This window comes from Quercus robur, chromosome 5 (assembly GCF_932294415.1).
Source record: "Quercus robur chromosome 5, dhQueRobu3.1, whole genome shotgun sequence".
NCBI lineage: Eukaryota > Viridiplantae > Streptophyta > Magnoliopsida > Fagales > Fagaceae > Quercus > Quercus robur.
The window spans coordinates 44,575,711-44,591,028 of record NC_065538.1 but is presented as its reverse complement, the minus strand read 5'-3'; the positions used below and the strand labels follow the sequence as shown (position 1 = coordinate 44,591,028).

Below are 15,318 nucleotides of genomic sequence, written 5' to 3'. Positions count from 1 at the left end.
TTAGTGAAACAACTAAACAACAATACATTTGGGAAAAATTCCTAGAGCCCCCATTGAGAAAAATTATGCTTCTTAAGGAACACCTTAAGAAAAATTCTTGAAGCCACCACTGTCCCTTTCTATCTCATTCCTTTACGATCAGTTTGGGTTTCTCAAGTCTTAGATAGGAAAAACTTTTTATTTGGTAGAGAAGAAAAATGAGAAGATAAAAAATTATGTTTGTATAAATTTACTTTCATGCACTTAAGACATAATTTTTTTATATAGTTTATAAGGAAAAAAAAACTAAACATTTAGTATTAAAAGTAAAAAACCAACTTAATATATGGGTAATTTTTCATTTGAGCTTACTTTCTTTTCATAATGAAACCCCCAAATGGTGGCCCAAGGAAAAATCCTCACCAAAGTCACTCCCAAAACATTTTAACTATTCAGAAAACTAAAAAAGGAATGTTAATAAGCATAATGTGGTGTTTGTTAAGGTTGAACTAATGTGCACTAAATAAAAAAAAAAAAAATTGGATAAATAGAAGGAAAAGAGATAAAATAGCCTCACAGTTTATTTAATTTTTTTTTTCTTCCTAGGAAGCTGTTCCTAAATTAAAAAAAGAAGAAAAAAAGTCAAAAAAAAGTTGGACACCTTACTGTGACCGTTAAGGTGTGGACCACCTTATCGGAAATCATGGGAAAATCTACGTTTCTTTGTTTCTGAAAATTATGTGCAATCACATATTTCTTTCTTCAATATTAAATATTATTTATTCAAATAAAAAAAAAATTATTTATTAGTTCCTGCTTTGAATTGTATTACTAGGTCGAGTTCATCAGGAGCTAAGGCAGCTGCAAAATTATGGATCTAGTTCATGGTTCCGGTACAAGTGAGTTGTTTCAAGCTCAATCTCATTTGTATAAACATATATTTAACTTCATAGGTTCCATGTCACTTAAATGTGCCCTTCAGCTCGGCATACCAGAAATAATCCACAATCATGGGAAACCTATTACTCTACCTGAGTTGATTTCAGCGCTTCAAATTCATCCCACAAAAGCTGGTTTTGTGCACCGGCTCATGCGCTTACTTGTGCACTCTGGTTTCTTTGTTACAACAAGAGTTCATATGAATCAAGAAGAAGAAGAAGAAGATGCATATGATCTCACACCTTCATCTAGGATCCTCCTCAAAGATAATGTCACCAACTTGTCACCATTTCTTCTGGCAATTTTTGACCCAGTTTTAGTTTCTCCATGGCACTTCTTGGAGAGTTGGTTTCGAGGGGACAAAGTCACACCATTTGAGAGTGCACATGGGGTGGGCTTTTGGGACTATGCTGACCAAAACCCTGACTTTAATGACAGTTTCAATAAGGCAATGGCCAGTGATTCTGGAATGATGAACTTGGTTGTAAAAGACTGCAAGCCAGTTTTTGAGGGGTTGGATACACTGGTTGATGTTGGGGGTGGCACTGGAACATGTGCTAGGATCATTTCTGAGGCTTTCACTCACTTGAAGTGCACAGTTTTGGAGCTTCCACACGTCGTAGCTAATTTGCCAGATAATTCGAACTTGAACTTTGTTGGAGGTGATATGTTTCAGTCTATCCCTTCGGCAGATGCCATTCTACTTAAGGTTTGCATCATTTAATCCTTCCACTACCATTCTTTCTGTCTCAAAATTTGACTGGTTTCTTTCTGGAGCTTGATCAACATATGTCTTTCATGGGTAACTACTAGGGGTGTCCACGGGTCGGGTTTGTGCCCAACCCAGACTTGACCCGAATTATTCGGGTGGAGGAAAATGTGGCCCAAAACCGACCTAGAGAGGTGGTCGGATTTTTCGGTTCGAGTCTTGTTGATTTCGAGTCTCGTCGGGTCGGTATTGGATTTATCACCGGGGATGAAATCTGGCCGGATCCGGCAGGATCTGGCCGAAATCTTGCCAGATCAATCGAGATTTGGCCTAGATTTCGTCGGATAACGGCGAGATCTCGTCGGATCTGGTCGGAAAATCGTAATACTTCGCTGGAAAGATAAAGGATTTGGTTTAGGTCGGGTGTCACGGGTTTGGAAACCAAATACCGACAAACGACCCGTGTGGGGTCGGGTTTGCTTCGTCGAAACTTGTGTCCGACCGTTGGAGTTGTCTGATCGGGTGGCAGCGGGTCGGACGCGGGTGGGTGGCCGGGTTGAGTGGGTCCCCAGGTCTGATGGACAGTCCTAGTAACTACTATACACTGGTTTCATCATATATGTTCATCTTATTAGAAATTGTTTTAGATTTCTAATTTTTTTTAGTGTAGAAGGAAACCAAAAAAAAAAAAAAAATATATATATATATATATATATATATATATTTTTCCTAAAAATAATGATTCCCTTTTTTGGGAAGAAAATCTTGTCTTTATTGGAAAAACGAATATTCCTTAATTATCAAGGAATAAAGTATGTGATTTGTAAATAAGTTTTGCTACAAAGGATTTGGTGGAATAATCCTGGGGCTCTCCCAAAATAGTAATCTTGCGTGAGGAGTGATGTGATAGTGTTTTTGAAGTTGAAAATACCCCCATGTGTGAGGTAGTGAGTTCATTTATCATGTGAGAGCGAGGGAGGTATTGGATGTATTTGGGTTTTAGGCTGTGTTTGTTTGGAGGTAAAATAGGGTAGACAGAAAACTTTGAAGAGAAAATGAGAATAAAAACTTTTTTAGAGTATGTTTAGTTGGGTAGAGAGGAAGAAAAATAAGAAAAATAAATAGTGGAATTCAAGTGTTTTCTCTTCGGATCTACCAAAAAGTTCTCTCCAAAATAGGGAGAAAACTAAGAGGGGAAAACTAATGAAATGAGCTTCCAAAAATACCCCTCACGTTGGACTTCACTTCTAATGTGTTGGTTTTTTTTTTTTTTCCTCTGATTTTGTTTGGACATATTGGCTTTTTTTTTTTTTTCTTTGATTTTTTCTGGATGTGTTAGTTTTCTTCTTTTTCTTCTTCTTCTTCTTTTTTTTTTTTTTTTTTGGTGCTCATATGTTTATTTTCTCATTAATTTTGGTTGGTTTTTGTTTTTGTTCTTTTTTTAGAAAACAATTATGGGTCAATTTCTTATGCTATATATATATATATATATATATTTTTTTTTTTTTTTTACTTTAATGTAGTGTCCATGTATACACAATTTTTTTTAAGTATAATTTGTTACTTTTTTATTTATTTAATAGGGACATAATAATAAATTTATACAAACTTTATTTTCAATCAAATAAAAAAGTTTTCCATCCCTCCACTTTTACACCCCTTTGTGTTTGGGCTTTGGTTTATGTTTATGATGCAGAACAAATGTCCTTGGAATTTCTTGATTAACTGGACAATCAAAAACCATGTCGAAGGGGTGTAATTCAATAATTTTGTATTAATACTTATTATTGACCACCTAAGCTAATTTAGTTATTTCATTTTGACGTATTTTATTTGGGTAATTTGGTTTTTTAGCAAAGTCGTAGAAAACTGCCTTGTATTTTTGTAATTTTTATTTCTAGAGAAGCTTGTTAGAAAGCCTAAAAGGCTCTAATAAATATGTACTATTCTAGACCGGTTTCATCATACTGGAATAAAATACTTTATAAAGAAAATTTCTCAAATTTTTGGTAGATATTCCAAGCTCTATTCCTTATATTCTCAAATGTTTTGTTAAACTAGAACTATATCTAGCCTTACTGCATTTCCGTTCTTCGTTAGTTTATGTTTATGAGGTTTGTATAAGTGTTATTTTAAGAGTCTATGAGTTTGATTCATGGATATACACACGTAATTGGTCAAACTATGTTAAGTAATATTGTCTTGTGTGGACTTTTTTTTCTTGTTCATGGACATGTGCTTCCGCAACCTCAAATTCCAACAGCTCTCATGTTGTGCACAAATTGATAGTCAATTTCAAACTTTGGGTGAAGTGATGATACAATGAGGAAGGGCACAATTTTTGAGAATGATTATACTCTTGGTTGTGTTATTTATGGTTAGCCTAAATAAATTACATCATGTTTTCATTGTCTTGATGGTGAAAATAACTAATTGCAGTTGGTTTTACACGCTTTGAGCGATGAAGAATGCGTGAAGGTACTGAAAAAATGCCGAGAAGCTATTTCAAACAAAGGAAAGGAGGGAAAGGTGATCATCATAGACATAGTGATTGACGAGAAGAAAGATGAGCATGAAATTACCAGCGCAAAACTCTTTTTTGACATGTTGATGATGGTTGTGGTTACTGGAAGAGAGAGACACGAGAAGGAATGGGAAAAGCTCTTCGTGGAGGCTGGTTTCAGTCACTACAAGATAAAACCCTTATTTGGTTTAAGGTCCCTTATTGAGGTTTATCCTTAGCAGCAATGATGTGCTGTAATAAGATTTTATGATCATTGAATAAATCATGTACTGTAAGCCTGAATGCCATGTGGATTAGTGTTAGCCAGGGAATTGAAGTTGTGTCAATCTTGAAATTGCGTAGTCTTAAAACTTTCTTCAATAATTAAACCTATGAAATTTGTGTAAAAAAAAAAAGAGTGCTGTAGTCAATTCTTATGTGTTGGACAAGACATTCGGGCTTGACCGATTTGTCCTATCTAATTATGCAACAGTAATGGGCCACCTCTCCATGTCAAAAATATATATAAGACCAAGTAGCTTGACCGAGATGCACAAGAAGCTTTGAAATAGATCTGCATTAAAAATGGATCGATTTATGATGAGGGGATGGATGGGTGAGTTGTTTTAGATTTAGTGTCATTTTTTATTCCAAAAGAGAAGGTTCAGTGTCATTTGTATAAACATATCTTTAGCTAAATTTGCAAATTAGTTAGGCATGCTTGATGTAAGACAATAAATCATATTAACAATTACAAAAAAATTGGTAAAATATATGCATCCATAGGTGTTATAAGAGCATTAGTATTGGGAGTTGTAAAACTCTTAAATTGCTATTTTACAACCTCAAAACGTTAAAATTCTTTTTTTTATTTTTTATTTTTTATCTTGGTGTGCATGTAAGCCCAAAATTTTTTACAACCAAGCTATATGTGAATTCTTACTTATAGGAATTATAGCAAGTTGTTGTAAATTATTTATTATAAAATATATTCTCTCCTATCTCTTCTTTTCTCATATGCTCTCTCTTCTCTCTGTCTCCTTTGACTCTTGCTCTTTCTCCTCCCTTTCTATCTCAACCCTCCACGGTCGGTTTGGGTTTCTAAAAAAAAAAGACCCCAAAAAAAACTGTAAATTAAAATTAAAAAAAAAAGTCAAAAAAGTTGGACACCTTACTGTGACCGTTAGGTGTGGACTATTATTCACCTACCGGAACTCATGGGAAAATATACTTTTCTTGGTTTCTGAAAATTTATGTGCAATCACATATTTCTTTCTTCAATATTTAATGTTATTTTTTAGTTCCTGCTTTGACTTGTATTACTCGGACGAGTTCATCGGAGCTAAGGCAGCTGCAAAATTATGGATCTAGTTCATGGTCCCGGTACAAGTGAGTTGTTTCAAGCTCAATCTCATTTGTATAAACATATATTTAACTTCATAGGTTCCATGTCACTTAAATGTGCCCTTCAGCTCGGCATACCAGAAATAATCCACAATCATGGGAAACCTATTACTCTACCTGAGTTGGTTTCAGCGCTTCAAATTCATCCCACAAAAGCTGGTTTTGTGCACCGGCTCATGCGCTTACTTGTGCACTCTGGTTTCTTTGTTACAACAAGAGTTCATATGAATCAAGAAGAAGAAGAAGAAGAAGCATATGATCTGACACCTTCATCTAGGATCCTCCTCAAAGATAATGTCACCAACTTGTCGCCATTTCTTCTGGCAATGCTTGACCCAGTTTTTGTTTCTCCATGGCACTTCTTGGAGAGTTGGTTTCGAGGGGACAAAGTCACACCATTTGAGAGTGCACATGGGGTGGGCTTTTGGGACTATGCTGACCAAAACCCTGACTTTAATGACAGTTTCAATAAGGCAATGGCCAGTGATTCTGGAATGATGAACTTGGTTGTAAAAGACTGCAAGCCAGTTTTTGAGGGGTTGGATACACTGGTTGATGTTGGGGGTGGCACTGGAACATGTGCTAGGATCATTTGTGAGGCTTTCCCTCACTTGAAGTGCACAGTTTTGGAGCTTCCACATGTCGTAGCTAATTTGCCAGATAATTCGAACTTGAACTTTGTTGGAGGTGATATGTTTCAGTCTATCCCTTCGGCAGATGCCATTCTACTTAAGGTTTGCATCATTTAATCCTTCCACTACCATTCTTTCTGTCTCAAAATTTGACTGGTTTCTTTCTGGAGCTTGATCAACATATGTCTTTCAAGGGTAACTACTATACACTGGTTTCATCATATATGTTCATCTTGTTAGAAATTGTTTTAATTAGATTTCTAATTTTTCTTAGTGTAGAAGGAAACAATTTTTTTTTTTCTATTTTTTTTTCTGAAAAAAAATGATTTCCCTTTTTTGGGAAGAAAATCTTATCTTTACTGGAAAAAACGAATATTCCTTAATTATCAAGGAATAAAATACGAGATTCATAAACAAGTTTTGTGGAATAATCCTAGGTGGGGTTCTCGCAAAATAGTACTCTCGTGTGAGGAGTGATGTGATAGTGTTTTTGAAGTTGAAAAATACCCGCATGTGTGAGATAGTGAGTTCGTTTATTATGTGGGAGCGATGGAGGTATTGGGTGTATTTGGGTTTTAGGAGCGGTGTTTGTTATATTCGTGTGTTAGTTTATGTTTGTTTGGGCTTTGGTTTATGTTTATGATGTAGAACAAATGTCTCTGGAATTTCTTGATTAACTGGACAATCAAAAATTATGTCAAAGTGGTGTAATTCTATAATTTTGTACATTGATACGTATTAGACTCATCACATGTGCTCCGCACGTGTGACGAAACTCTTTTTTTATTATTATTTTTAGTTTAATATAAATTTTTAATTTGAATTTATCTATTATTAGTGTTCGGTTGGCATAGCTTAATTTTGCCAGCTTATACTATTCAGTTTATTTTTGCTACTATTCATAGGTCTCACTGCACTTTTTGGTACTATTCATGAGTCTCACTGTACTATTTTAGCTAACTTTTACATTTATATATAGTACTTTCAGTAAAAAGTTTTCAGTTTCAGCAAAATAATCGGATCCCAAACAAACCTTTAGTGAGGTTACACATAAATGAATTTTTAAGAAACTAAAATTTAGGATTTGAAAATAAGTAAATGACTAGGTTTGGTGTATGCTAATTTTTAGGAAAAAAATGTATTAAAAGTGTTTGAGATATATTAAAATAGAGAGTATGCTAATTTTTAGAAAAAAAATTTATCGGATATATAGTGTTTTTAATTTTTTAATTTTGTTGAATTACAATTTTAACCCTATTTTTTATTTTTTAAGAATAAGGATTATCTAATTAAATTAGGGGTGTTTTTGACATTTTTTGAAGTTATAACTAACTTTCTAAATTCTCTTAATATATAAAGATTATTGACCATCTAAGCTAAATTTAGTTATTTCATTTTAATGTATTTATTTGGGTTCTTTGGGTTTTTAGTAAAATTGTTGAAAACTGCTGTGTATTTTTGTAATTTTCATTTTTAGAGAAGCTTGTTTTCCCCTAAAAGGCTCTAATAATTAAATATGTACTATTCTAGACCGGTTTCATCATACTGAAATAAAATACTTCAATGAAAATTTCTCAAATATTTGGTAGATGTTCCAAGCTCCATTCCTTAAATTCTCAAATGTTTTGTTAAACTAGAACTATATCTAGCCTTACTGCATTTCCGTTCTTCGTTAGTTTATGTTTATGAGGTTAGTATAAGTGTTATTTTAAGAGTCTACGAGTTTGATTCATGGATATACACACGTAATTGGTCAAACGATATTAAGTAATATTGTCTTGTGTGGACTTTTTTTTCTTGTTCATGGACATGTGCTTCCGCAACCTCAAATTCCAACAGCTCTCATGTTATGCACAAATTGATAGTCAATTTCAAACTTTGGGTGAAGTGATGATACAATGAAGAAGGGCACAATTTTAAAGAATGATTATACTCTTGGTTGTGTTATTTATGGTTAGCCTAAATAAATTACATCATGTTTTCATTGTCTTGATGGTGAAAATAACTAATTGCAGTTGGTTTTACACGCTTTGAGCGATGAAGAATGCGTGAAGGTACTGAAAAAATGCCGAGAAGCTATTTCAAACAAAGGAAAGGAGGGAAAGGTGATCATCATAGACATAGTGATTGACGAGAAGAAAGATGAGCATGAAATTACCAGCGCAAAACTCTTTTTTGACATGTTGATGATGGTTGTGGTTACTGGAAGAGAGAGACACGAGAAGGAATGGGAAAAGCTCTTCTTGGAGGCTGGTTTCAGTCACTACAAGATAAAACCCTTATTTGGTTTAAGGTCCCTTATTGAGGTTTATCCTTAGCAGCAATTACGTGATGTACTAAGATTTTCATGATCGTTGGATAAATCATATATTGTAAGCCAGGGAATTAAGGTGTTGTCAGTCTTGAAATTGCGTATTCTTAAATCTTTCTTTAATATTTAAACCTATGAAATTTGTGTCAAGAAAAGAGTGCTGTAGTCAATTCTTATATTGTGTATTGTATTGCATTCTATTTAGTTGACGTGGTTTGTCTTGGATCCCACGTGGTCTGCTGTTTTCTTACGTGCATTAAACATTCGAATTTCTGTCTAGAAATGCTTTAGGCATAAAAAAAATTTACAAGATTTGAATTGATAAGCTTTTACTGGTTTTCATTTGTGATTTTTTTTTGTCTATAGTCTATCTCTTCTCAGTGAGCAAATTTTTTGAGTTCTATAATCTTCATTTTTTAATCGAAGTCCATAGATTCTATGCCTAACCAAAATAATCTGTTCTGTGCGCACATTTGCTGATGAAAACTTTGAGTTTAATAAATTTAAAGATAAATATTTATATTATCACCAGTTTTAGTTGTAGGAATCTAAAAACATGTGATCCGATTTTCTGAGAAATTATGAGAAAACATGGTTCCAAACCAAATCGGACCCTGCTTGTCATGGTCAGAGGATAGCATAGTTACTGTAATAAGCCATTTTTTTTAACACTTAGATCCACACAGTCTCTCCAAATTCTGTGGAAGAAGTTCTGCGGTCAGATTCTCAATTTCTATAGGCGACAGTATAGATAAGTCTGTCTTATGAATGCCTTCACAACAAAAATACTGAATGTGAAATAGGGTAATTAGAAAATAAGTTCTTATTTATCCCGGTAGGTAGTATTATTTCTAATTTCAAATTGCTACCTAATTGATTAACAACATTTATATATAGTCAATGTAATTGAAAAGTCGTTCACAGTTGGTCATGCTAGTACTAGCTTATCTTAATATTAATATAGATATATGGACACAAGTTATCTAGATTCTAGAGGGCGGCGTGAAACATTAAATAAGGAAAATTTTCTCTGGTTCACATTCAATAATGGAGCTTTGTCAAGGCTCATGCCCAAACCTTTGTGTAAAGGCTCAAATGTGGGCCTTATGTACAAAATTTCAGATTTTAACTTTGATATGTTTGCTTTGGCAAGTCAAAGTCATATGGTAGATATCATATCTTAACCAATTTTGTCATTGAAGATGGGTTTTTCCCTTAATGGCCATCTAAAAGTTCCCAAAAGAATTGGACCATGCCTCAGTTAATAATCTTAGAGGAACTCATGCTTACCATTTGAGGATACCTTTTCTTAGCATAAGTTTCTTTTTTTTTTGAGAAACACTTAGCATAAGTTTCAAGTGGGTTTATTATAACATTATACTTGTCTGGTGGTAGTGGTAGCTATTTCTTTCTTTATTTTCTATTTTCAAAATAATTAATGTTCATTACTTCCATGCATTAGAAATAAGCTAGTTGTCATTGCAGCCACTTGGAAGAAGTCAAAGTGGCCTTATTCAAATTCCAAACAGGAACGTGTAAGAACACACATGCAGTTGTGTCTATCTTGAAAATAGTATTCTGCTCTCTCTCTCTTTCTCTCTTAACAATGTTGAGAGTTTGTGTCATATATAAGTATTAGAATTGTTTGATAATACTATGCATAAAAGTTAGTAAGAGGGGTTCTTTAATCATATCTTTAACAGATTTGGTTTGATGTTAGGATTCTGATACTGATTCTGATTCAGGTCCTGAAATCCATTTAAGTACTCCATTTCCATCAATCTGTATTTCAAAGAAGGAAAATTATGACTTTCCAAAAGGAGTACCTTGATCTATTTTTGGTCCCAAGTGGGTTGTTCATCATGTTTGCATATCATCTCTTCCTTCTTCACAGATATCTTAATCTTCCTCACACCACAGTAATGGGCTTTGAGAACAATGACAAAATAGCATGGGTTGAAAGAATTATGCAGGCCAGTATTAGTATATAACTCCTACTTCTTCCATCCTTTCTATTAAAGTTTAACCAAAACTCACCCAGTTTTTCTAATACTTATTAATTTGGTCATTGCAGATTGATAAAAGGGATGTTGGCACAGCTTTATCAGTGCTATCAACCAACACATCAGCAGCAACATTCTTGGCATCAGTCTCTTTAACGCTCTGTTCTCTCATTGGAGCTTGGATCGCAAATTCTTCCACTAGCTTCCTGAAGAGTGAGTTAATCTATGGAGACACAAGGTCATCTACCATGTCTATCAAGTACATAAGCCTCCTAATTTGCTTCCTCCTCGCTTTCTCGTGCTTCGTTCAGTCAGCAAGGAACTTTGTCCACGCAAACTATATAATAAGCACCCCAGATAGTGACATACCTGTGAGATATGCGGAAGTGGCAGTAATAAGGGGTAGTGATTTTTGGTCACTTGGACTAAGAGCACTTTATTTTGCTCTTAATTTGCTCCTGTGGTTTTTTGGGCCAATACCCATGTTTGTTTGTTCCATCCTTATGGTGATAGTCCTCCACTACCTTGACACAAATACTACTCTATTGCATCAGCATGTATCTCCTTCTAAACAGAAGGCCAAAAGGGTGGTTGTCTGAAATATCCAAAGCAGCCATGGCCCTTCAGCATGAATGAAAAGCAAATAGATTTTCAACATAAATTTTATGTTCTTAGCTCCGTTCACTGCTTTGAACAATATAATGTCTCGCCCTCCTTTTTTTTTTTCATCTGGTCGACGTCAATATAGTTATTTAACGTCTCTGCAACACAAGCCAGATTTGCATCCTAAACCATGAGAGGATGCTACTATGTCTACGAACAGAGTGGAATGCAGAATCATGGTCCTAAATTCCATTTTCAGTGCCAATCACAATGGGGCAATTGTGTCAACATCACATTTAAATGTTTTATTCATGAATAATATGTTGCTTTTTTTTTTTTTTTTTTTGGCGTATGAGATCGAACAAGAGGAAGTTTGCTGTTTTTACAAGTCGTTAGATATATGGCGAGCAAAAGAGGAGAAAACCACTAATTTAGAAACATTTTTACTGTGCCTTATCTAGTTTGGAGGTAGGGATTTTCTAAGAGCATCCGTGGAAGTAGATGTAAAATTTTTGTCTATTTTGCAAAAGGATCTTACTTTTTTTTTTTTTTTTTTTTTTTTTTTTTTTTTTTTTTTTTTTTTTTTTTTTTTTTTTTTTTTTTTTTTTTTTTTTTTTTTTTTTTTTTTTTTTTTTTACGAAACACGAGTTTGTCTATTCTATATCCTATTTTATTTAAATAATATTTTTCTCGCATTTTATTATTATTTCATAGCTACCCATGGCCCCACCAACTTTAACACACACGCCAACTCCGATAATATGTTTGATCTCTTTCTTCTTTCTTCTTTTTTCTTTTCCTTCTCCTGCTTTCTTCTTCCGCATTTTTACTTCTTCAGCATCTTCTTCTTTCTTCTTCTTCTTCTACTAATGCTGAAACAAGAAGTTAAAGAGAGAAAACTCTTGGTGGGTAAGCTTATATTTTTATTTTATTTTTATTTTTTGAGAAGATGGTAGGTAAGTTTAAAAAGAACAGAAATTTAATGTTTTGGTCTAGGTACATTGAAGAGGCTGTGATGAAGTACTCAAAGGCTTTGAGTTGCTGCTAAGGAACATTGAAGCCGCCATTAGTTATGCTTGTTCTTCTACTATTTTTGCATTTTCTTCTTCTTCTTTTGCAATTTGGGTTTGATGATTTTTTTTTTTTTTTTTTTTTTGAGGAGAGGGTTTGATGAATTTGGGATTTTGATTTAGATTAAATTTGAAGAATTTTATGATTTGTTGTTGGATTTAAGAGAAGATAAAAGGAGAAAGAGGGCAGAGGAAGAGAGAGATCGGATGAGAGAGAAAAAATAAAATAGAAAGCCACAGTAAACGTGTAAATATACACGATCACTGTAGCAACTATGAATATTTTGACAACTTTGGCTTGATTGATATGGAAGATTTGTGGGGCAAAATGTGTAAAAGCTATTGCTTTTTGTATTTTGCAAAGTTTTACATCCACTAATGTGGATGCTCTAATGGTGATTTAGAAAACCATTCACTTGTATCATTAAAATAAGTGTAGGTTCAATGAATTTTCCTCCAAACCAATTTAGAGGAAGATTTGTCCTTGTATAATGTATAGTTATTTAAAAATCAAATATAAATTAAAGAATTTCACTTGAAAAGGATAGGACAAAGTTTGATTACATACTTGGTTGTAATCTAATACTACAACTTTATTCAATATTTTTTTATTGGATGTGAATTTTGACAAATCCACCATTAAATTACATTTTTTTTTATTCTCTATGCTTGCAAAATTTCCAAAAGATCAATAATTATGTCATCAATCAATTGTTTATATTACAAGTTTTTGTAGTTTAACATTATGTATAAAAAATAAATTTATAGATATTACAAGTTTTTGTAGTTTAACATTATGTATAAAAAATAATTTTATAGATCATATGGTAAATAACATCTGATTGACACAAATTTTGACGTGTGTTAAGAGCATAAATAGCATGCAATCCAATAGTTGCTAAACCATGCCGCCCAAGTATTTCCAGTGTAGAATGGCTTGGGTTGGTTTTGCTGTAGAACCAAATCTTTTAGGCTTAGTTTAAGGGCCCAGAGTGGGCGGATGAAATTTTAGCATCACAGCCCAACTGATGAAGTCTTGGGGAAAATGTCTTTTTCTTGATTTTATTAGGTCATGGCCACGGGCTAGAGTTCTCTTTTGACAGTGTACTGCAACACAATCATGTAAATGTCTAATGTTAGAATATATAATTCCATATGCAAATACAATCATAATAAATATTTATTAATAATTATCATAATTATTGAATTTCATATTTAGACAAAAAAAAAAAAAATCATATCATGTTAAACTTTCTTGTGCATTGCACAAGTTATCAACTAGTAATTCTTTTTTTAATAAATAAAATAAGTATTTGTTTGAATGTGAGAGTATTGAATGTTTCGATATTTATAAGTTATAATTATAAATAAAACATGGGCTATGAAGTTAACTATATTTAAGAGTTGTTTCAATGAATATTTTACCTCTTATCTTTATATTTTATTTTAATTCATCTTTTAACCGTTATTCAAGATGTATTTTTGTCCTTATTTTGTGTTTTTGAGAAATTAAATTTAAACTAAACTTTAAAAGCAGTTTTGGAAATGAAGAAAAATACATAAGGTGATTTACTAGAGAGAGACAGAGACAACCAGTTTGGTGATGTTGTTCTAATAACATTCTTTGTATTTTTTGGAATACGTGTGAGTGAAAAAGTGTGTGAAAATATGTATAATGTTGTTTAAACATTGAAAACTGTTGTTCAAAATACACTACCAAACAGTCCCGTACAACTACGCTATGACCTTGAAATTTAAACCGCACTTTTGTCCAGATTTCAAAATACACTACCAAACAGTCCCATACAACTATGCTATGACCTTGAAATTTAAACCGCACTTTTGTCCAGATTTTAAAATTTCAAGCAAAATTTATTAATTCATTTGCTTCAATTCTTTTTTGGAAGAACAAAAGAATCTTATTTTAAACAATATAAGAAGTGCAAAACTAAAGGTTGCATCTTCCAAATGGAAGAACATGTACAAACACAGCAGGTGTCTAACAAACAGTTATAGAACAATATCTACAAATATTTTGCTTACCAAACAAAGTGGAAAGAGAAAAGATAACAAAGAAGAAGCAAAAGGCAAGTAATCCCAATTTAACGAAAAAAAAAATTATACAAGAATTTGATCTCCCACTCTAAGCATCTTAAATAGCACTAGGGCTTGTAACTCCATCACTTCAAGGGATGCTACAAACTAACAAACTTCATCTTCTTTGTTCTGCAAAGGGTAGGTAACAGTGACAAGGATGTAATAATGATAACGGATGACGATGACGACGATGCAATATCAGAATATGTCCCAATTATTTGACACTTTAACTAAGCAATAGCGTTCCTCCTTTCAAAATTTTATTTCCTTGATCAAATAGTATAAAACTGCATTGGAACAAAATTTCTTATCACACTATAGCATAAAACAGGAACATTAAATGAAGTCCAATCATAGAAATAAACTAGCCTTTAAACATGCACTACACGCGTGTTCAAAGGCTCTTTTGGTTTTTAATTAAAAAATCAATTTGTGTTTCTATATTGTATTTGTTGTTCTTTTTTTGTATTTATATAAATACAAAATGACCATGTACATCAATTCCTATATATATATATATACACACACCAGTTATAGTATAGAAGAGTGTTCAAGTATTAAAGACACAAATACAAATATGCGAGAAAAAAATTACCTCTATATATGTCTCAATGAAAAAGAGAGGGAAGGAAGAGGACATTTATTTATGTTTTGTTTTGGGTCTTTTTTTAAGGATATGGATGAGAAGTTATAGTTTTGGTGGAGACTTTTTTGTCTTCGTTTTTTTTGGGTGTAATTTTACAAAGTTAAACTCTACATGAAACTTACTCCAAGAAGAGGGTATTGGATTACATAGACTATCATATGGATGAATAATGAATTTATCTTCACTCGAATATTGCTCCAGTTCAATGAATGCATCATATTAGAAATCAAAAATGTTTTGCTAAACCTAAAAACATTAAAACCATGTTCTTTGCTACCATTGCACCATTTCATTCAATGGTCTTACTCCATTTCAAAAGCAAATAAAGTATATGTTAATAGTTTTTGATTTGATAGCCATGCATGTTGTGTATAAGAATAAGCGATTAGTTTGACTTCTGAACTTTTGTTTCCAGGAAAAGC

The 15,318-nt window shown here is 33.0% G+C and overlaps 3 protein-coding genes across 4 annotated transcripts; all 3 read left to right on the top strand.

Annotated features, from left to right (window-relative positions):
- The first annotated feature begins 760 nt into the window (after positions 1-760).
- Positions 761-4,485, top strand: LOC126726052 (trans-resveratrol di-O-methyltransferase-like). The gene is made up of 2 exons (XM_050431163.1): positions 761-1,627; positions 4,067-4,485. The coding sequence occupies exons 1-2, from the start codon at positions 851-853 to the stop codon at positions 4,367-4,369; spliced, it is 1,080 nt and encodes a 359-aa protein (XP_050287120.1). The 5' UTR covers positions 761-850; the 3' UTR covers positions 4,370-4,485.
- A 905-nt stretch (positions 4,486-5,390) lies between these two features.
- Positions 5,391-8,705, top strand: LOC126726051 (trans-resveratrol di-O-methyltransferase-like). The gene is made up of 2 exons (XM_050431162.1): positions 5,391-6,268; positions 8,182-8,705. The coding sequence occupies exons 1-2, from the start codon at positions 5,492-5,494 to the stop codon at positions 8,482-8,484; spliced, it is 1,080 nt and encodes a 359-aa protein (XP_050287119.1). The 5' UTR covers positions 5,391-5,491; the 3' UTR covers positions 8,485-8,705.
- Positions 8,706-9,842: 1,137 nt separating this feature from the next.
- LOC126726056 (uncharacterized) lies at positions 9,843-11,725 on the top strand. Of its 2 annotated transcripts, XM_050431167.1 has the most exons (3): positions 9,843-10,050; positions 10,223-10,450; positions 10,552-11,725. In XM_050431167.1, exons 2-3 carry the CDS (start codon positions 10,283-10,285, stop codon positions 11,077-11,079), a joined length of 696 nt encoding a protein of 231 aa, XP_050287124.1. In that variant the 5' UTR covers positions 9,843-10,050; positions 10,223-10,282; the 3' UTR covers positions 11,080-11,725. The 2 variants fall into 2 exon arrangements, with proteins under 2 accessions (XP_050287124.1, XP_050287123.1); XM_050431166.1 differs by lacking the exon at positions 9,843-10,050 and having other exon boundaries at positions 10,070-10,450.
- Positions 11,726-15,318: the final 3,593 nt, after the last annotated feature.

Coding starts and splice junctions, on each gene's coding strand:
- LOC126726052 (XM_050431163.1), top strand. CDS start 851: ATGGATCTAGTTCATGGTTCCGGTACAAGTGAGTTGTTTCAAGCTCAA. Junction 1,628..4,066: donor CAGATGCCATTCTACTTAAG/GTTTGCATCATT, acceptor AACTAATTGCAG/TTGGTTTTACACGCTTTGAG.
- LOC126726051 (XM_050431162.1), top strand. CDS start 5,492: ATGGATCTAGTTCATGGTCCCGGTACAAGTGAGTTGTTTCAAGCTCAA. Junction 6,269..8,181: donor CAGATGCCATTCTACTTAAG/GTTTGCATCATT, acceptor AACTAATTGCAG/TTGGTTTTACACGCTTTGAG.
- LOC126726056 (XM_050431167.1), top strand. CDS start 10,283: ATGACTTTCCAAAAGGAGTACCTTGATCTATTTTTGGTCCCAAGTGGG. Junction 10,451..10,551: donor GGGTTGAAAGAATTATGCAG/GCCAGTATTAGT, acceptor TGGTCATTGCAG/ATTGATAAAAGGGATGTTGG.